General features: G+C 47.4%; 2 protein-coding genes across 2 annotated transcripts; both read right to left on the bottom strand.

The window, feature by feature from the left end:
* Window positions 1-852: 852 nt before the first annotated feature.
* Window positions 853-5,162, bottom strand: LOC139054113 (CCAAT/enhancer-binding protein delta-like). The gene has a single exon (XM_070530673.1). It carries the CDS (start codon window positions 4,904-4,906, stop codon window positions 3,926-3,928), a length of 981 nt encoding a protein of 326 aa, XP_070386774.1. The 5' UTR covers window positions 4,907-5,162; the 3' UTR covers window positions 853-3,925.
* Window positions 5,163-15,177: 10,015 nt separating this feature from the next.
* LOC139056154 (glutathione peroxidase-like) lies at window positions 15,178-16,134 on the bottom strand. Its single transcript, XM_070534106.1, has one exon. It carries the CDS (start codon window positions 16,060-16,062, stop codon window positions 15,400-15,402), a length of 663 nt encoding a protein of 220 aa, XP_070390207.1. The 5' UTR covers window positions 16,063-16,134; the 3' UTR covers window positions 15,178-15,399.
* Between the last annotated feature and the right edge of the window lie 5,644 nt (window positions 16,135-21,778).

The raw sequence follows: 21,778 nt of genomic DNA, 5'->3' as shown, positions 1-21,778 counted from the left end.
CTTCACGACTTCGTTCCGCCCTTCTCTTTGTGTTCTTCTCCGCACGCGCGTGGGAGTTTTCCTCGACGGTCGCGGCCCTTGTAAAGCAAGCTACGCCACTTAGCCGCAGAGGACGAAAGATGGACCGCTCGGCGGCATGGAGACGCCAAATTCAGGCAGCATTGGAGTGAGTCTGAAAACACTTGATCAAGAGGAGTGCGTCCATGAGCACGCACAAGAAGCGCTTCCAATGGCGGCCCACGCATTCTCGTCTTTCGTCGAGCCTCCTCCGCGGCTGCCGATTCGCCAGTGCTCTTCATTAAACTCTGCCATCATACATAGAGAGAAAATGATCAGCGCAGTCGCCTGCATACCCCGGCGCTGCATGTTCCGTGCCCGTGCCGTTAAACCAGCGTTTATGAGAACTAATCATTGCCGCACAACTCGAAGCGAGACACGCGCGAAAGAACGCAGGCGAATGCCTCCATAAGACTCTATACTGTCCCCATCATGGTCAAGGATGCTCCAGCGACATTGAACTGCGTCAGTAGCATATATCGTGCAAGCAGAAACGCCTACACACACTCTCTTTGAGACCACAGATAAATTCCTACTTCAACCTATATGATTGGCTAAATGCAGTCGCGCTCACTGAATGTTGTTACTAAAACGAAATATGGCAGCATCGGCAGTTGATGCTGTTTTGATATAACAGTCGAGCACTACTTTTGGCACTTTTAAGCGAAACGCGGAAAAAAAATTAATGTCATTCCGCCGAGGAAAAACGTTTGACCGATGCACCAAAAGTCTTCACCGATGCGCTAGAAAAAAGTAAATATAAGGAGACGAAAAAGAAGCGTGAACTGCAAGAAATAGAGATAACTATTTATTTAAGAACGAAGACGTGGCCTCCTCCATGGGAGCCGGCTGCTCCAAAGCATTTACTTTCGGAGAGCATAACTACTTGTAGCAGTAGGAATGAAATACAGGATAGACGACGGAAAATCAACAAACCGCACACAACCCACCATACAATCTATGTACAATATGTACAGTATGAATGATCCAGACTCTATACACACTATTTACACTATGGGCACGGCGAAGATCCCTGGCACTATGCATTGTGACTGGAATATTACAGATCCCTCTCTCCCTTAACGCGTCATTTGACGACGCACGTTAGGCAAGCTTGAGAGAAGTATGTGAGCAGATCATAAACTAAACGATCACCGACGGTCATGATTTTTTGTTGAAAAACAAAGTTCTTAACGGCGAGCACAGCTCTACTTTGATCGTAGATGTCAGAGTAGACGCACCCGTAAGATTAAGATGATTTCGACAATACGTGAAGACCTTTCTGTAGCACAAGCCGCTCGTTTGCAGACCGAGGACAATTCAACATAGAGGTGGGCGGCATCTTTCACCTGATGTCAATTTGCACAACCTGGGACATGTCTGTTCGTGTGTGTTTTACCGCATGCATCCAGGACCTTGTCATGGTAATAACCTGCGTCGACTGCTCGTCTTCAGTGTGAAGTATAACATGTCTGAGACATGGACCAAGTCTATAGGAGCGACGGTCGCTAACTCTTACAAGGTGGAGCGCTTTAGCAATTGCGTGTTACAGCTAACGTAGGTTGAATTTTGCACTTCCTTTCAAGAGGAGAATAATGTGAGCAGCTTCTCTGCCATGTAACGCTCCTGCTATGTACCGCCGCTCCGCTCCCACACACCTTTAAATTCCAAGCTGCGTTCGTATAGGATTAGCTGATATATATATATATATGTGTGTGTGTGTGTGTGCGTGTGTTTGTGTGTGTGTGTGTGTGTGTGTGTGTGTGTGTGTGTGTGTGTGTGTGTGTTTACAATGGGGCCCGTATTATGCAAGAATTGTTTTCGACCGATTCTATCCATTTCTTATCGTCTGTCCTGCTGCGCGGCGGATCTTTGTATTAGCGGGTACACGGCTTCGTGCGCACTAGTGACGAAGGGCAAAAAGAATGGCAACTTGTCACGCAACACGGGCCCTGATTAACAAACATTCCCGGTTGTTCATATTATTTCAGTAACAGTTCAGTAACGGCTCAGTAACAGATAAAGTTTCATGTACATATAGTATTTCTCGTTTCCCTTAGCAACATCCCGACCTGTTTTTTCCTCTTTACATTACTATTTGCCCTACGTACTGCCATGCGCACAAAAATATTTATCTCAATGCCCCTTTGCATTTGTCGTAGTAAAATACACCTAACGTAACGGAAGTCACCAGGTCACGAAGCATTCAAGCTGCCGCAACGAATACTGTCACGCCGAGTTCAGCAAAGGATGACGATCACAAGCCTTAAGTTTACGTATCGGCAGAAATAACGGCACGCGCAACAACCGGAAAGGGAGTGCGGATTCTAAGCGACAAAATCGGGTTTGTGGAGCATTGTGGGGAGTAAGGGCGACTGCGAAGCTCACGTTCAATATCTTCTGCATATGGAACAAATTGAGGCTATGGCCGAATTCTGCAAAACGGGGCTGAGCTGCAAGTTGGAGTACACGCTTGCAGGGCAAAACCTAACCAACAAAAAACCCATCTACGACAACGTAGGCAAAAGAACAAGTAATGGGTGGAGCAAACACTGGACTTATAACAATCGAAAGCGCTGCACTATACCGGTAGCCCTGTCTATTCCTTGTTCTCTTGTATGCGCCGCCATTTTTTTTTTCTTTTTTTTTTTCTTCTTCGGATTGGCACGAGAAGAGACCGAGTGAGCCCGGGCTGAGCTGGACCGGCGTTAAGCCAGTTGAAACCTCTCGGGAGCGTGGGCCGGGCGCGCCCGTGACGCCGGCCTGCGGGCAGCCGCGAAACAGCGCTCGCGCGTGGATCGATGGGGGAGGGGGATGGAATGGCGAAGAGCGCAGCACACGGCGCGCCTAAGTTGCGGCCGCAATATTGCCAAGCGCTGAAACAGTGTATCCTCGGTATTGCACAAGGCCTGACCGAAAGACAGCTGCACGGTTGCCCCTGGCAGCGCGCGGGACGCTGTCGCCTAGGCAACGCGCGCTCCATCCGGAAATTCCGTCAGTGCGCGCGAGCGCCTTGCGTCACACGCGCTACGCTAACGCCGCGGGGCGCACGATAAGGGCCGGCCTTCACATTGGACACCCCTGGCGCGGCCGCCGCGATCACCTATCGCCTCCTCTGGGACCCGCTGCAGCGTGCACTTACCTGCAGCAGCTCTTTTGTACTCTGCGAGCAGTGCGACACACAGGCACCTACACACTATTGTTCTAGTGCCGAAAGCTGTCCTCAAGTCTCGCGCGCAACAGGAAGCACAGCTACAGCAGCAAACAGATTGACTCATCCAATTTCTGAGAAAACCTAAGATATCCCAAATGAACAAATTACGGTACCACAAGAAACGCTTGCTGGGTTAGTAGGTATACCACAAACTTAGATGAAGCAAGTATCACAGTAAATTCTCCTAAGCTACCACCTGACCTAGTTGGCCATTAAACAAAGCTTTTCAGTTCGCGAAGTGTGCTCACAGGAACTCCGTAAGCAACGTGTGATGCCGTGCTGGTGTCGAGCCAATGGGATCATCGAGGCGCGGCGGCAGGCGCGAGAGCCTGCCACCGCGGCAAGCAGGCGTCGTGTCTGGGGCACAGCGCCGCCGCTCGTCTGCCCTGAGGCCGGGGCTCCGAGCGGCGGGCGAGAGACACACACACCGGGGCCAGCGCTTCGATGAACGGAAAATGGACTTTAATATTGATATTGTTTTTCTTAAAAAAATAAACGGTGCAACAGTACTCAACGCAAGACGGAGGGGGCGGCAGTCTGAATGAAGGGGGGTGGGTACGCACTGGGGGTCCGCCGCGAGCCGGCGCCGGCGAGTCCAGGCCCGGGGGCCCCTTTGTACAGCTGACTAGACACGGGGCGGCCCGCGGGCGCCGCCTAGTAGCCCTGAAGCGAGCGAGCGATCTCGGAGTCGACGTTCTCCGGCGGCACGCCCACGTTGGTGAGCAGCGACTTGAGCACGGCCAACTCCTTGGTGAGCAGCTCGACCTTCTTGCGCAGCGAGTCGTTCTCGCGGTTCAGCTCGGACACCTTGCGCTCAGTGTCCCGGGAGCGCTGCTTGGCCTTCTCGCGGGACTTGCGCACGGCGATGTTGTTGCGCTCGCGGCGGCGGCGGTACTCGTCGGAGCCCTTGTCGAGCAGCTTCTTGCCGGCCGAACTGCGGTGCGGCTGTGGCTTGGCGGGGGGTGCGCCCAAGGGCCGAAGACCGGCAGCGGACGCGGCAAGACCCCCGTTGTGGTGCGTCGGAGGTCCTCCGCCGAGCCTGTGCAGCTGCGCTCCCTGAGGTGGCGGGGGCGGCGGTGGCAGGCCCAGGGGCCCTTGGGGCGGCGCCAGACCATGCGGCTGACCTGACGAGAACACGGCCACAGGCCTGAGCGTAGGCGCGGCCGAGGGGGCCCCGCCGTGCAGGCCCGGAAAAGCGAGCAGGCCGCGGCCGTAGGGCTGCTCGCGGCAGCTCGAGTACTCGGCCTGATCCAGCGGTTCTTGCTTGATGCCGAGCCCCGCCTCAGCGCCGTACCGGTGCTCGTTCAGGGACCCACCCTGGTGGGGCATGGAAAAGGCCTGGCCACCGTAACGCTTCTGCTGCTCTGTCAGCAGATCCGTGAACAGAGTCTCCTCGAGGCTGCTCGACGAGTGCGCCGAAGAAGAAGAGTCGGCGATGAAGCCTTGCAGATCGAATGACAATTCGGGTGTGTTCAGCTCGGCCAGGTCCGGCACGCAGCCGTCCGAGCCCAAGTCAAAGGCGCCCAGCTGAGACCGCGCGCCCAGCGCAGCGTTCAGCACCAGCGACGGCTGCTGTCGAGACGGATGCTTGAGGTCCTCGCTGCTCGCCGACTCATACAGATGGGGCGAGTCCATGCCGGACGACGCGTAACATGGCGAAAGTTGCACGCAGTGCTCAAAGTCAAAGCTTTTCCGCAGCGGAGAAGCCGTCGTGACCCGGGGGGCGCTGGCCAGTGACCACTCCACACACTGCCCTCGCCGGGCGCGCACCCCGACGATGCGCTCGGTCCTCGAATTTGCCGCGCGCACAAGTCCACACTCTCCGCACAGATTACTCAAGGCTGGCCTGCTTGCGCGATCCAGCCGTATGCAACGGTTCCCTCGGCGCCAGCCACGCGCCACATTTATAGTGCGCCGCACTCTTTCGCAGCGCGCACGGCCGCCAGCGTGCACCGCCGCGGTGTCGTCACTTTGCAGCGCGCTCATTGGCCACCGCCAGGCCCTGCTCTGACGCGAGCGTGACGCTCCTCGGGGCGGGGCGCCTCTCCCGCTGGCGAGGAGGACTCCGCTCGTAGCTCGCCTTTTTCCAACTTTCCCTAACATTCCGGAGCACGTGCTGGCGCCGAAGGCCAGGCTTGCCCCGCTCTAAAGTCAATTAGCCCGCGGAAGGGAAGCCCCCGCATCGATCGGACGCCACGTGAGGCCGCTTGGAGACAGCGCCGCTGGGCCCTGGCCAAGACCGGGCGGCTAAAAGCGCCCAAGGTCTCGGCCCGGTGGTGGTGGGGTGGAGGGGGGGGGGGGTCGCCACCCTTCCGCTTCCACCCGCTCTGAATGAACACTGCGCTCCAGGGGCTCTTGGGACCGGGCTCTCCCGTTTGGGACGCACCTGGGCCCGGACAAAATTAGCAACGACACGAGTGCAGCCAGTCTCCATGATCATCGCTGGCGTCCGAGAGAAGCCTGTGGCACACCGCATAGTTCGGTGCGAAACCACGACCTGACAAGTTCCGGAGCAGGTGAAAGCGGCAGGCACTTAACGCGATATGCTTTTCCACTGGGGGTATGATCATTCTGCAGAGACGCATATTTATGGGGAGTCATTCAACTATCTTGGGGTCTCATAATGAAAGCTTAGTCGTCAATGTGATCCATCAGTCAAACGTGGTTCAGCCCGCCTTTTTCACTTTTCCTGGCTTTTGGCACACTGCACACAATAGCTCGCTGCAATCTCAGATTTTGTTTTTTTTTTTATCTCCATCGCTCGCATTGCGGTGCCGTCGTCTATGCAACATATCTTTAGCAGAAAGCCACACGTACGCCACTGAATATCCTTCAATAGAACAGAAATCGCTTAATACGTCTTTTAGCGATATTAGTAGACCTCTCTAGACGGCTTTGCTGCTGTATTTTTCCTTCCATGCTGTTAGACGATTGCCTCTGACGAGATCGCTTAAATTGCGCATTTCTCATTAAAACTGTAGCACGGTGGGAAATGGGAGCTAACTCTACAATCAGTGAATATACATTATGTCAATGCATGGCTAGACTTCCATCCACAATTTTTATATTTTTGTTAGGAAGCTCAAGTACGCTTCCTATTGCCCTCCTCGCTTTTCAATTCTGTGCGTAGTCCTGATTGCATTAAATGCTTAGGGCTCTCGCAAGCACCCCCAATCCCCTCTTCCCACAACTCCAAAGAAATGAAAAGTGGATACACGACTGACGGATGCCCATTTTTTGCTCATTGTATTTGGTACAAAATTCCGACATTAGGTTCTTCAGTTTTGGGATTGCTACTACTGCCTATCGATGCTGAAGCTGCCCGGCATTTGTCGAGTGAAAAGAAAAGAAATGTCCGTTCCTCTTTACAGCGGTCCGCAAAGGTCATGGATAGGCGCGGCCGAGAGACGCAGCTCCTCGGACGGGCGGGTACGCACGACTGCAGGAGCCAGTACACTTTCACCCATGGCGCACTGGAGTGCTGTTACATTATGCCAGCAGGACTACTCCGCGTAATGTGAAGGCCCGATGACAGGATCCCTGCGCCGCGAGTTCGGCGTGCGTGCGTGGATCCGGCGGTCGCTCTTTCCGCGGGCTACGAGTCGGTGGCGCCCTCGTACGCCGCCAATGGGCAACTTAGGCGTCGTCTGCTACTGCTGTTGGAGGACGCGCAGGTGCTATGTATGAACTTTATACGGGCCTGGCGGAACTCAACTTTTCTCTTCTTTCTCCTCAGATACATGTTTGAAAATACCAAAGCCTGTGAGCACAGAAATAAGACCGTGTATCCACTTGAGAAGCAACCTAAGCGACAAATACTAAGGCGCCCTCCTCCCTCCGTTTCAGAACAGAAACATCCACAAAGGCCTGCAACAGGGCCGTCATTACTTTCTTTTAATTTGATAATCTGCAATCGATTCCATAAATGCTTGCCTAGAAGACGCAAATAGCATCATCACCTCCGTGTGTGACATCCCCGACTCATGTGCCATCAGTGTCAGGGAATCCGAAAACGGAGGTTATTACGGTCATAGCCGCGCTCTCAATTTAAAAAAAGTATGTGTCACGGAAAAGAAACTGAATTTTCTCACGACATAAACACACAACCAGAAATTGACGAAATCAATGCTTAAGTCGTACGTACAGATCTTACAAGCGTCGATTATTGGCTGTATGCGGAGTTGCGAGGAAATTAACAGTGGTTTTCATGTTCCGAAAACTTGCGAGCACCTGCACGGAGAACTGAAAAACAGACCGAGGCGCTAGTCGAATGAGCATGCACGCACGTAGCTTGACATCCAAGCTCTGAGTAATCCCTACTCTAAATAAAACACCTGGTGTATGGAGTCAATCCTAATCACAGCTGTCTGCATTGGATATCGAGATCGCAAATTAAACACGAAGGGTGATTGAAGAGACCGTGCAGCTCACTATCTAAATACAGTAACCTTTATGGTGGTGCACATTAAACATCTCAAAGTAAACGGCGCTCTTCACCTTGAAGAACGGCAAAATCGGCCTGAGTTTTGATGTTTAGAATATAATAGTTCTTCCGCGGGCTTTAATACCAATCGTAGTAACATTTACTGGAGCTAACCATACGTTGTACAGCACAAGGCGTGATGTTACATTTATTCGATTTTAATTACTTCTATGCTACATTGCGACCTGAGGAAAAGTAACCAGACGGTTATCAAAATTTAACGTAAAAGGGCGGCGATTATTTGAAGGTGTAAAAATTTTAATTAATTAATTATGGGATTTTACATGCCAAAACCACTTTCTGATTATGAGGCACGCCGTAGTGGAGGACTACGGAAATTTCGACCACCTGGGGTTCTTTAACGTGCACCTAAATCTAAGTACACGGGTGTTTTCGCATTTCGCCCGCATCGAAATGCGGCCGCCGTGGCCAGGATTCGATTCCGCGACGATTCCGCGTTCAGCAGCCTAACACCATAGCCACTGAGCAACCACGGCGGGTTTGTGTAAAAATGTGGACATATAGTATAAGAGCTGCCATGTTTAGTGCAATGCTGAATCACCATCCGGCCCTCATCGCACCTATAGGTCCCAATTCCCCCTCCCCCTGTTCGGAGTAGCAGGCTAGATTGTGCTATCTCAGGTCGACTTCACAGCATTACTTCAAATAAATTATCTCTCTCTTTCTCTATCTCTCTATCTCAATTTAGGTTGATTAAAACGCACGCGAAAATGCGCGGATTTCACGTGGTGAGAGGGCTGGTCTGAGAATGGGCCCGGTACAAAAAAGGAAACTTTCGATGTTTACTGAAGTCGATGTGCATGGAAATATTAGGGCGCGATATCACACCCAATCAAATTGCAGACCGTATCTGTCATGGAGGTCAATCTACATTGACTCAAGCACGCTCGAAATTAGGTTCTCGATCACTGCTGTCAACGGCTATCAAAGAACTGGGTCTGTAGACTCTCAAATATTTTTGTCACATCAAAGCGAAGAAACTTGGCCAGAAAGACGTACAATTGAGGGGAGGCCGAGCATTCATCCCTGGCGATGTCAAAGCCTGCGACATCCCCGCCCCCCCCCCCCCCCCCCCCGTATAGTGTCATTACCCGGGTTCTGATACCCACATCATTTCAGATTTCTTTTGAGTTGCTTCCACCTTTTCAGTTAAAATTTTATTGTCTGGGGTAGAAGCCCAGAAAGCACAAGTTGGCTACTAGCTAGCTTGATACAGCTTGAGCAGGCTAGAAGCAGCTAGAGCTATGTCAAGCTATAGTTTAGACATCTTCAAAATGGCTAGCACTTGATGTCGCCAATCCATACGTTTCTTACCATTGTGAAGAAAATTACTTAGAAAAACTGTCAAAATTTCGAAGGCATTGCTAGGGAGGATCCAGGGCAGCCTCAACGAATTCGACATGGCTCGCCCCTACACAGAGTGAACGAGGTGGGGGCGAGGGGCACTGAGTGACTCGTTCTGAGTAAATTTGGTACTGATTGACTCGTTCCTGTATGAAATGTAAGAAGCCTATTCGCAAATTATGGTGTACTTTCATTTACTTTTGTTTGTATTGTTTTGGTTAAATGCGTACAAATTATTTAACAAAAATTATTTAAGTAATAAATTCAAGGCCGTTCCACCTTAAGAAGGTGGGTGACCAGTGGAGGTGTAAACATTGTGATAAGAAAACATGTGATAAAGAATTTATTTTATCACTCATTGTCACGTCTAAATGACTGTGGTCGCTATGATATACACTGATCGGCATACTCGCAACTGCAAACACATTCTTTGATAATATAAAATCGATGCACATACGCCGCTGGATGGTCGGTTGGCGTGTAACACCCCGGGCAAAAAGAATGCTCTCCACCATGCCTCATCGAAACGGAGGAGAACGCAACAACGGATGGGGGTGTAGCATCGCAATCGATATGTCTGCAACGCGAAAGGCGTAAACCACTCCCTTTTCGGTCTGGACACATCAATATTGAAATCACCGACAACGACCACAGGGGTAGCGTCATCGCAACTAACCCAAGCAAAGCGAGTAGCCATGAACCTTACGGGGCTACCAGCCATTGCATTTTTTGCTTGCTTACGGGGGTATGAGCCATTGCTTATGGGGATATGAGCTATTGATGATGACAGTTTTAGACATGCCGTTCTGTATGTTGTATGCGTGATTATAAAGAATGAAAATGCAGATCGCTTCACTTTGCTGAGTGCTAGAAGCCTCTGCCTTACGGAACTATGAGCCATTGCATTCTTTGCTTGTTACGGGGATATGAGTGCTTACGGCAGTATCAGCCATTGATGATGAAATGTTTTGTGTGCGGACACTCAAATTCTACGGTACCCTAGCCATATACAGCTCCGCTTAACTGTCAGTTGGCCTTCATTTTATTTTTACTGAATTGTTCCTGCGTTGCACTAACCCATGTGACTGTCGATACAGCTGTGTCGCTTGTAGTGCTGTCACAGAGTAGTGTGAACACGTGAAGTCGATATCATCATCATCATCATCATCATCATCATCATCCTGATTACGCCCACTGCAGATTAAGAAGTTTGCACGGACAACATGGCCACGATTAGCACATGACCAGGGTAGTTGGAGAAGTATGGGAGAGGCCTTTGCCCACTGCAGGGCAAGGGCCTCTCCCATACTTCTCCAACTACCCCGGTCATGTGCTAATTGTGGCCATGTTGTACCTGCAAACTTCTTAATCTCATCCGCCCACCTAACTTTCTGCCGCCCTCTGCTACGCTTCCCTTCCCTTGGAATCCAGTCCGTAACCCTTGATGACCATCGGTTATCTTCCCTCCTCATTACATGTCCAGCCCATGCCCATTTCTTTTTCTTGATTTCAACTAAGATATCAGTAACTCGCGTTTGTTCCCTCACCCAATCTGCTCTTTTCTTATCCCTTAACGTTACACCTATCATTCTTCTTTCCATAGCTCGTTGCGTCGTCCTCAATTTAAGTAGAACCCTTATCGTAAGCCTCCAGGTTTCTGCCCCGTACGTGAGTACTGCTAAGACACAGTTGTTGTATACTTTTACCTTGAGGGATAATGGCAACCTGCTGCTCATGATCTGAGAATGCCTGCCAAACGCACCCCAGCCCATTCTTATCCTTCTCGATATAGCCTTCATGTGAATCTTCTTTTTTTGGTGCAGCCGTCTTTACTTGGAGGTCGCAATTGAAATACTGTCTATCATTGTTCATAAGCTATCACTGTTCATATGACATTCTACTTTTCTCACTGCAAGAGGAAAACCTTGGATGAAGTGATTCATAGCTGTCATTGAATGTGACCTTGAAGTAATGTAGTATTAATATGGCTGCATAGAGAAAGCAATGAAAACAAATTTGAGACATGAAACAAGGCTAAAATAAGGCGCAAATTGTTTGTTGACTAGCGAGCTATCACATTTAAATTGTTTCCTTGACATAAGCTTGTGCAGCTTAAGGCGGTTAATAGGCAATGCGCTATTTTTTTTTATTTTTTTGGTATTCTAATTTAAGTGGTCGTCTGTGTTATCTGCATTTCCTGTCAATGTTTTATGAATTTCAGAAGCAGCTAGGAACCACCCAACATGAGCCAATATGCTGTAACACTCTATCAAAACAGTGACAGACTGGCTGACAGGAATACAGGGGAGAGAGTCTTCCTGTATTTCAAAAAAAAGTGCGCGATTGGGAGGGTCAATTTGACGGCTTTTAGTGACAAGGTCATTTTATCACCATCAACTACTGCACTGAGCCAACTGATTCGTGCCTGAGTTGTTTGTGACACCGCATGGATTCCAATTATTCTTTCGGTTATGTCAATAGTCACATGCTTCACGTCTAAGATAGTGCTGCACTGGGAGTACGTTTTAAACTAGCTGCAGTGCAGCGCAGCATTTTTTTGTCAGTACTCCTTTAATGAATTTCTATGTGCGTTGATTGATTCTAAAAGATAGTAACAATTTTGATGCACAATTTGTTTTACACCGGTAATGCCTTGTGTTAACTTATTCACAATACTAGAAACCACTGAGCCCGCCAATCCTTGTGTAAGCAGCTGCATCTTTCCCTGAGGTGGCACTATGAAGGAAGTTTCGTAGCTGTGATTTCATCGATCGAATTTCTGCATGGGAGTACCGGTTGCTAGTAGAAGATTGCAACTAAATATTTCAGGGTGAAAATCAAGCCTTTTATCGTAGCAGAAATCGTGGGCCTCCTAATCAAAACATGGCTCCAGGGCCTACAACGAGCTCTTTGGGGTAGGCCAGTCACAGTTCAGTTGTAGTCCCAATTGGTGATTTTTGAAAGCACTACAAATAAGTTTTGTATGCGTCTTTTTCTTTAGAATTGTACAGTTTTTGCAGCCATGATATAGGCAAAATAAGTCTTTTTGGTTACTGGAAAGATTTCTTCAAGAGAGAATTGTGAATGCACCTTTGCTGCCTTTTAAGCTTACAATTCTGTCCAATTCTTAGCCTCTTCTTTCTCTGCGCTGTTTGCTTTATTTTAAAATAAAGACTACTACGTTTAGAGAGTCCTTGTAACCGTTTTATAAACATTTGAATTACCATTTTAACTAAGAGAATCTTATTTTTTGTTGAATTGACAATTAAGAATTTCAAGTTCTCTGTAAGGAAGTTGCATTTACTAAGGACCCGCTCTATTAGCCATATTTGTAGGGACCATACTGAATCACATTTGTATTTATGAAACAAACTGCATTTTTACTCCTCCCTTAAGAAACTATGAGCCATTATGGAAGGTTGTGTCTGTGAGACAGGAAATAGCCTTTCTACATGCTGTTTTATCTTGCTTAATGTGCACTCTCCACAACTTGCACTCAGTTCTGCTGCCATTAGTACTGTATGCAAACGTTTAGAGTGCAGTTTAACTGAGGTGATAGTGGTATTTATTCGCTGTGTTTGCTTGTGGAAATGGCATATGTGGCTTTTACATATGGATCCATCCATTTTCCTACCAGCGCAAGTCTACTGGCACATAAGGCGCGCATGCAGCCCAATCTACTCACGGCCTGTGGAACAAGGGAAATAGAATCGTACATTTGTTGAAATATTTCGAGACACATATGCTTATTAAGTGCACTGCTTCAGCCGGCATGCTCCACTAGTGCCACAAAACAATGGTCCTTTCAGACTCTGAAAATATAGAACTCACATGCATGGTGCTCGAACGTTGAAAATTGCTGAACAAAATGAGTGGACTGCAATGTATTATGTGCACTCAGTGTGTGCTTAAGGTGAACTGCTACGCTTGTTTAAGCTGTGTCTTAGATCCTTGAAAATAAAAGGACACATTGAAAGGTAGCTTTTTCTGCCATACATGCGGTGCAGCAGACGTCATACTTTCTATGAAAACCTCCAATAATGTTTCATTACTAACTTTGGTAGACATTAAAGTTGGTGAGTGCAGGCGCCATTTGATCACCATAAAGGCTAATACTTGCACGAGCTTAGGCAAAAACTGTTCTGTGGCAGTTTAAAAGCAAGGTGTGAGGGAACAATATATGGAGCACAGATACATTTCTTTGTGAGCGTTGGCATAACTATTTCGGCACTGGTGCTATGTAATGACAAAAAACATTTTGTTGCACTGTATATTTATTCTTTATATGATTATTAGTTTCGTATTTGTGCAATATTACAGTGGCATGAAATCAAGGGCTTGACAAAAGCTCATATGGTTGGGAATTGCCACAAGAAATACACTGACCACAATCTAAGTGAAACTTTTAATGTGGTTGTTGCCTTGTTTGTGCTTTTGAGGTGACATGTAAAGTAATAATTCAACCTACCAGGATCGGAAACATGGTAAGTAGAGTGAACTATAGCACACGCGTAGCTGAAACAAGCCTGAAAATTGAATGCCTACACCGCAGCTACAGCAGTGCATCCCAAGACGGCTACTGGCCGTAAGTGGAGGGAGCACTAGCTGAGCTACCAGCTGGCTTGTATAAGTCTAGGTCTAGAGTACAGTTTACCAAAGAAGGCTACTAGCTAGAGCAACCTGGAAGGTAAACGTTTACTAGCTAGCTCCGTGCTCCCTGGGAGCTTACTGCATGCATTGTTGGCGCGGACGTGCATGACTTTTAATTCATACTTTCGCCTTATTTCTGCAAATCCTGACAACAGTAGGACAAGCGTATTAGAAGCACCAGCGGCGGCTACCTCATCTGTATTACTTCACTCCAGAATTTTTTTAAAACTTACGTTAACACCATGTACAGACACAATATATTTAAATATATACACAGGACTAAGCTTACTACATTTTTAAAGAGACGTAGGTAGCCAACTAACAATTACGTCTAATAGTATGGATAGCCTATGCCTACAGAATGAATATGTTGCTGTATATTCACCTCACTTCAAATAGCTTTGCGTGCTTTTTTGATCGTGAAAAAAACCTGCAGAGCTCAGTGACCCCTTCGGCAGAGTCCTTTATCAAGGGCGTGCGAAATGCAGGTGGATAATATGCGTCCCAGTATTGCTTCTCTTTACCGTAGGTAATGCTGACGACTCATGAAAACAGAAAAAAAGAGAAAACTAAATAAGAAAACTCTTCTAATAATTTACAACATTATCAGGGATGGAAACATCGCCTCTTGCATGTAGAGGTCATAAATATATATAATTCACGTAGTAACCGATGAGACCACGCCGGATTCACTCAAAATCAGAATCAGCAGTCATGTGCAGCAGCGCTTATGCTCGGACTTAGAGGGGGAAAAAAAGCCACAGTTATGCCGGAAAGGCGAAGCATTATTAGTGATAGCGAAGTATATGACAATTCTTCCAAGTGAGCAATTCTTCTAGGTAACACGAAGTTTCAAGTGCAACTGCCATCAAAGGTTATATATATATATATCACGACCGGCTTTATTATTAATAAAGCCGGTCATGATATATATATATATATATATATATATATATATATATATATATATATATATCCCCGAAAAAATGGAAGGTTTCGGCCTATGCGATTGACAATTTGCCGTTAATTACCTACCAGACAAATTTATATAAGTGGTTGGCTAAGAAAGCCGTGGCGGACATATAGGTTAAAGTGAAGCTGTAAACATATATTTCTGTTGGCTAACTTGTTTTTCGGCTAGTTGGGTGATAATTGATGAAGCCATTGAAACACAAATAACAGCGAAGATTAGACAGCACGGGCGCCCGTGGTGTCTGATCTTCGCTGTTCCTTGTGTTCGTCTTTATATGCAACGCAATGGCTTCATCATATTTCTGTTGCGTTGTTATTTCTGCGTATGACAGCGTTAGTCATGTGTATAACTTGCATGCACAGAAGGGCGCGTGTCCCTAGTATATGCGTACAGTACATGCTACTGCCGCGCCCATAAGTGAGGACAGGAGACATCTTGATGACAACTAATTTCTTTGTGGCCTTTATGCAAGAAGCACAGAAAATGCCGCAACCACCACAACTCGTGTGTCCAGGCGCTGACAGCAAAGACAGTTACAAAAAGGAGAAACTCTCGTTCTCTCTCTCTCAGTCAACAGGTAACAAGCCTCGGTTCATGACATTAACGCACTAGAACAGTGCTTCAGCTTTATGAAGTGTCACATGCCTCAGTGCGAGTTCAGAGTTGCGAAGAACCAGCAAGCAGCTTCTTGATGTCATTTTCAATAGCACTGGGCGCTGTCGTTGGCGAGTATCTACCTACAGGCTGCCCGGACTTGTTGACAAGGAATTTGGTAAAGTTCCATTTGATTTCGTCGCCTAAGGTGCCCCTTTGCCGATGCTTGAGAAACTTCCAGAGGGGGTGAGCGCCGTCGCCGTTCACGTCCACTTTGGCGAACATGTCGAACTTAACATCATACGTCGACTTGCAGAAATCCTCTATTTCCGCGTTGCTCCCAGGTTCCTGACTCCCGAACTGGTTGCAGGGAAATGCCAGGATGCTCAGAGGTGGATCGTTGGAAGCGTACTTGTCATGCAGTGCCTGTAGCTGCCTGTAGTTGGAGTCAGTGAATCCACATCGAGAGGCAACATTCACTATCAGTACAACATGACCGGCGTATTTTCTAAGAGAGACGTTCATGCCCTTGATATGTTCCGCGGTGAAATCGTAGACGGAGCAGGCATCCTTCCAATTTTCCCCCGAAGCCATGTCGCGGCCCGGTGACAATGGTTCAGCTGATAGGTTAGCTGGGCAGCTCAGCAGGTCGCTTTCTTCTTCCGCTAACACACCTGGAGCGGCGACGCACAACACACAGGTGACAAATGTAAACACACCTTGCATTTTCTGGCACTCCGGAGAAGCAGCACACCGAAGCAGACACAATCGAACGCCACACGCACGGGGCAGTGTCGACATCTGTCGACGTCTAGTAAAATAATAAATTTATCAGCGTTATTCTTAAGCTATAAAATATTAAAATTTGTAGCGTTGCTGGTATATTCTGAGTCTTTATGGTTAAAAATAAACACCTTGTAGTTTTGTATTATCTTTATAAAAATGTTTTTATTTGGTTGCGGAAGTGGCGCCCTCATAGGTTTATAAAAGGTACTACGGTGGGCGGCACACTCAAATTTGGTTTGTGCTTGCTTTGAGCGCGGTTTTGATTGAGTCTTGCATTGGCAATGCTACCACTGCCACGGCCGCTGGATTTTAAAAATAAGGGGAAGAAATGAAACTTTTTCCAGCGACAGTGTCACTGCTTACGGATGGCGGCTACACGGAGGAGGGGATAACGAAAATGCAGCAGCTGAGTCAGTTAACATGTAGTAATCTTACGTTGTGTAGCTGCGCTGCTGGCTCAGCGAAGTGCACGTTTGAGTTCGATCACGGATTTGTGTACTCGCTTTCCTGCGAGGTAGATTGGCTTCTAAACTGCAGTATAGGAATTCAAGAACTACAGTCCTCTCAGCCCAAGCGCAAACTACGGGACAGAAATGCGTAAGCTCACCTCGACTCGATCGTTCCTGTTTAAAAATGCTGTCGACACTATTTCGCTTTACCTGCTCTTCGCTGCGTGTGTGAACCCTCTAGTAACAGTGTTATTGTTCGTGCTATGGTATGGTATGGTAAAACTTTAATGATGTCTTGCAGATCGTGAGTCTTCACGAAGTGGGCTGCTCCCACGTGGGAACCGGAAGGCCGAGCCTCTCGGTGCTATCACTTCTCCGAGGGCTCGGGAAGCAGTGTCTACAACCCCCCCCCCCCCCTACATAAATAAATAAATAAATAAATAAATAAATAAAGTCGCTCTTGTTGAAGAGTGAGCAATTGTATATTTTTTGCCAGTAACTTTCGCGTAAGAGCCCGATCCATGTGTTCTAGTTGATGTGTTTATACAGAGCCCCTATTATGCAAAATGTGTAGAATTAATTGCAGTGAGGCGTTGGATATCATAACTAATGTCACATAATTGTGTCACATAATTGAGTGGGCAAGGTGGCAGCAGTACGAGCATCATGCTTACCCGCTGCCTATTTCTCACGCAGATCGCCTTCCTCGCTTGCTGCCACTTCGAATGTGCTGCGGTCATCTCTCCTGACGTCACAGCTCTCGTGCACTCGTCGCCACCGTCAAGATCCCTGGGTGATTCCGCTGGCAGCTGTACGAACTGTCCTATCTCCCTTCCGGATGACTGTCTTGATCTGACCGCCACCACACGTGCCCGGAACCCGGGCATAGCTGGCACACTGAACCGTCCATTCACAATCAAGCCCAGTCCCATGACGTCAACGATCATGCCTATAAATTCCCAGCCGGATCCTTCCTTCTTCAGTGGGCAAGGTGGCAGCAGTACGAACATCATGCTTACCTGCTGCCTATTTCTGACGCAGGTATGTTACTTTCAGAATGCCCGCTGCTCTGATGATCGATTCTTACTGCTGCTCCCTTGCCCACACCATTCTGGCAGGTGCTTTGCTTATATTTCTTTATACTCGCAGCTCGCTGTTTGCATTGGTAGATTGTTACAGAGCGGTGACGTTGAAAGCAATCCTGGTCCTCGCTCCCCAAAAAATCTGAGCCTTTCGCAAGGTTTTGACGATCAACCATCGGTGTCTGAAATGCTCGCTGAGCTCTTCAACGGACAGAAAAGATTAGTTGAGGATATCGCCGAAATTAAAAACTCTCAACAATCTGTTAATACACGTTTTGAGACTATCGAATCGCGTCTGGCCGCTCTGGAGTCCTCGTCACATAAGCCTGCCGTCCCAAGCGGCAGCCTTAACAGTGAACACGCACGTCTAACAAACGAAATTCACAACCTTTCAACTAAAACTGATGAATTAGAGAACCGTGCTCGAAGGAACAATTTAATCTTACACGGTCTGCCAGAATCCTCTGATGAAGATAATGAACGCCTGTCCTCAGGCATTGCAAAATGGTTTGAGGATAAACTTAAAATGAGCTGTCCTCAAATAGAAAGATGCCATCGTCTTGGAAGGCCTTCATGTGACCCTCCGCGACCCGTAATTATAAAACTTCTGGACTATCGGGAGAAAGTTTCGGTGTTAAAAAGTGGTCACAGGCTAAAAGAAACCGATTACCGTATTTCGGAAGATTTTTCACTACGTGTCCGGATTATCCGCAAAAAACTTTGGGAAGCGTCTGAGAGTTTTAGGAACGGGTGCACGGTCCGCATACGGTTTGACCATTTATTTATCGATAAAGTTCGCTATAACTGGAACAGCACTTCTAATACATTAGCTAAAGTACATTGTAACACAGCACTAAATAGCGTCACACCTCCCTCTCCGCCTTGACTCCTTCGTCGCAAACCCAATGACCTCCGTGTATTAAATATTAACGCAAGAAGCACTCTCAATAAATTTTCCGACTTCACCTCTCTAGTAACTGCTCATTCCCCCATATTATAGGCATTACGGAAACATGGCTACATGACGGCATATAGGACTCGGAAGTTGCGTTAAGTGGATACACGTTGGTAAGAGTTGACAGACCAAATGGTAGAGGCGGCGGTGTCGCCCTCTATATACAGTCCCACCTGAAGTTTTCAGTTCTTGAAACCCCATGTGAAATTGAATTGCTTCTGTGCAAGATTCATTTGGAAAGGTCATCCGCGCTAATTGGAGTGTTTTACCGGCCTCCTGGCTCTTGTGGTGATCAGTTCGGTTTTCTTAGTAACATTTTGCATGATTTGAAATCATCAAATACAATACTTATGGGAGATGTTAATGCACCAGGCATTCACTGGCCCTCTCTCAGCATTACCGGCTGCGACGTGTCACTCTCAAGAAAATGATTGCGCCTTTCCCTATCACTCGGTCTCAAACAGATTGTCCACGAGAACACCAGGGAAAAGGTTGTCCTAGATTTAGTTTTTCTTGGCTCGAGTCTTTTCGAAAGTGGCTTCCAGTGCTGCGTTACTGACGGGATTTCAGACCACAAAGCTGTACTGTTCTCGGTTTGCTCTATTGTTCCCAAACCGCGGATTGAGTACTGCACTTTTCGTGATTTTAGCCGCGCCAATGATGCTGCAATCACCGACACACTTAGCGAATCGTTTGAGAACTTTCATGAATTATCTTTGAACAATAATGTCGATGTTGCCGTAGGGTTTTTTGAGAATATAGTTGAAACATGTATTAACCAGTTTGTTCCCCTGAAAACAAAAAAGAAAAATATTAATTCACCGTGGATGACAAGAGGACTACTGCATTTATCGCGTCGTGTTTCGCGATTGCGCAAGTCTAAAAGACATGGTAATCCTGACAAAATTGCAGAGTTCAATGATGCCAAGAAGGAACTTCGCCATAAACATCTGCCAATGATTTCTACCATGCTGTTACTTTGCCAAAATTAATGAAAACAAACCCTCGTATGTTCTGGAAATCGATAATGCCAAGTAACAGCACAACTAACAGTTTAGTTGTTAAGGACGTTGCAGTTTCAGATTCACTCACGATTGCTTCCGCTTTTAACACCTATTTTCATTCAGTGTTCACACAGGATAACTCTTCACTTCCACCTTTTAGCTGTGACTCATACCCTCCTATTGAAGACATCGTCGTCTCTAGTTCAGGTGTTCTGAACATGATCCTCCATTTAGATACTAAAAAGAGCTGCGGCCCAGATGACATACCCAATTCCTTCCTCGTTCGCTACTCCCTTTGGACAAGCAGATACCTCTTCTTACGTTTTGCCTCCGACGTGCGGTATAGCCGGCGCGGATGCAACGGACGCCGGGGCTTCGTTCACAGCGGCGGACATTTTGGCCAGTTCAGCGCTGCCGCAACGCTTCCTGCCAAGCGCGTCCAGGCATGTTTCAATGCCACGTGTCTTCGTGCGTGCGTGCGTGTGAGTGTGTGTGTGTGTGTGTGTGTGTGTGTGTGTGTGTGTGCGTGCGTGCGTGCGTGCGTGCGTGCGTGTTGGTGCCCACGCTTGTCAAAGCACGGCAGCCGGGGAGAGGAGCTCCCCAACTGTGAAGCGAGGAGGTCTGACCGGCGCCGGCCCGGCGGATACGTCACTTCTTGTCACAACGTGTCCGTGCGCCGCCGTCACGTGCGCCTCTCTGAGCCGTTCCTTCTTGCCCTCGACTCCAAGAGTATAAAAGCAGCTGACCCCGGACGCCAAGAGGCTTCGATTTCTTCCGTCGAGTAACGTGGTCTTCCGTTTCTCCACTTCGGTCGACCTGACCGGCCGCTCTTTTGTGAAGCTATAATAAACAAGTTGTTCTGTTAGCAGTCGACTCATCCTTTGAAAGGACCTTCGGATGCTTCCAGCTGTGCCCCCGGCCGCCAGGCCAACGCTACCCTTGGGGCTTGCGACCTATGTGCAACACTCTCGGTTATCTTCCCTAAATCATTATCCACCTCCACTGTTCCCCAATCTTGGAAGCTTGCTACGGTCATTCCGATATACAAATCCGGTAACGCTCAACTTCTGCAGAACTACAGACCCATTTCATTAACTGCCCACTCATGCAAGTTACTCGAACATATAATTTTTAAACACATCACGGAATTTCTTGAAAGCCACAATATCCTATCCAATTACCAACATGGTTTCCATCGCGGATATAGCACCACTACCCAACTAATCGAATTCACGCACGATATTTGTCAGTCATTAGATTTAGGCGGACAGATTGACGGCATTTTTGTTGACTTATCCAAAGCTTTCGACACCGTCCCACACCCAAAACTCCTCTACAAGCTTAACTCCATTCTAAATAACCCTTCTCTAGTTGGTTGGATACATAGCTTCCTAACCCAGCGTTCTCAGTCTGTGTACTTTAACGGCTCTATTTCCTCTCCTGTCAGTGTTTCATCCGGCGTCCCACAAGGTTCCTTTTTGGGCCCGCTTCTTTTCTTATTATATATTTATGACTTGCCGCATTGCGTGTCCGTTAATATTCGTCTTTACGATGATGATTGCGTCCTCTATCATAGTATTAACACACCAATGGATAATGATTTACTTAATGACTCCTTTGCAAAATTTTGTAGGTGGTGCAAGGAATGGCAAATGAACATTAATTTCTCTAAAACTGTTTCCATGTCCTTCTCCAGACACCCATCTCCATCACTTTTCACGTACACTTTCCATGGTCAAGATTTAAAAACAGTAACCGAATTTAAATACATTGGTCTTCATTTCTCCCATGACATGTCATGGTCGAAACACATTGACATCATATGTAACAAAGCTTTTAGACGTCTCGGTTACCTCCATCGTTCATTGCGTAAGGCTCCAAAGGATACCAAACTGATGACGTACAAAACACTTATCCGCCCCATTCTTGATTATTGCTGCATCATATGGAATCCTCATAAGAAATCCGATATTAAAAAGTTAGAATTAGTCCAAAAGAAATCAGTGCGCTTCATTTTTCGCAACTATAGCCGAGATTTTCCCCCTTCCCATTATACAGCTACAGGTCTTACAGTTCTTTCATCTCGCCGCCGCTTAGAATGCATGAAATTTTTACACACGCTGATTTATTCTGAGCGCCTTGTTACACTAAATAATTATTTGAACT

The sequence above is a fragment of the Dermacentor albipictus genome, chromosome 1 (assembly GCF_038994185.2).
Source record: "Dermacentor albipictus isolate Rhodes 1998 colony chromosome 1, USDA_Dalb.pri_finalv2, whole genome shotgun sequence".
Lineage (NCBI taxonomy): Eukaryota > Metazoa > Arthropoda > Arachnida > Ixodida > Ixodidae > Dermacentor > Dermacentor albipictus.
This window is presented reverse-complemented; position numbering and strand designations above follow the sequence as displayed.

What these genes read in the sequence shown, in the direction of transcription:
- LOC139054113 (XM_070530673.1), bottom strand. Translation starts at nt 4,906, where the DNA reads ATGGACTCGCCCCATCTGTATGAGTCGGCGAGCAGCGAGGACCTCAAG.
- LOC139056154 (XM_070534106.1), bottom strand. Translation starts at nt 16,062, where the DNA reads ATGCAAGGTGTGTTTACATTTGTCACCTGTGTGTTGTGCGTCGCCGCT.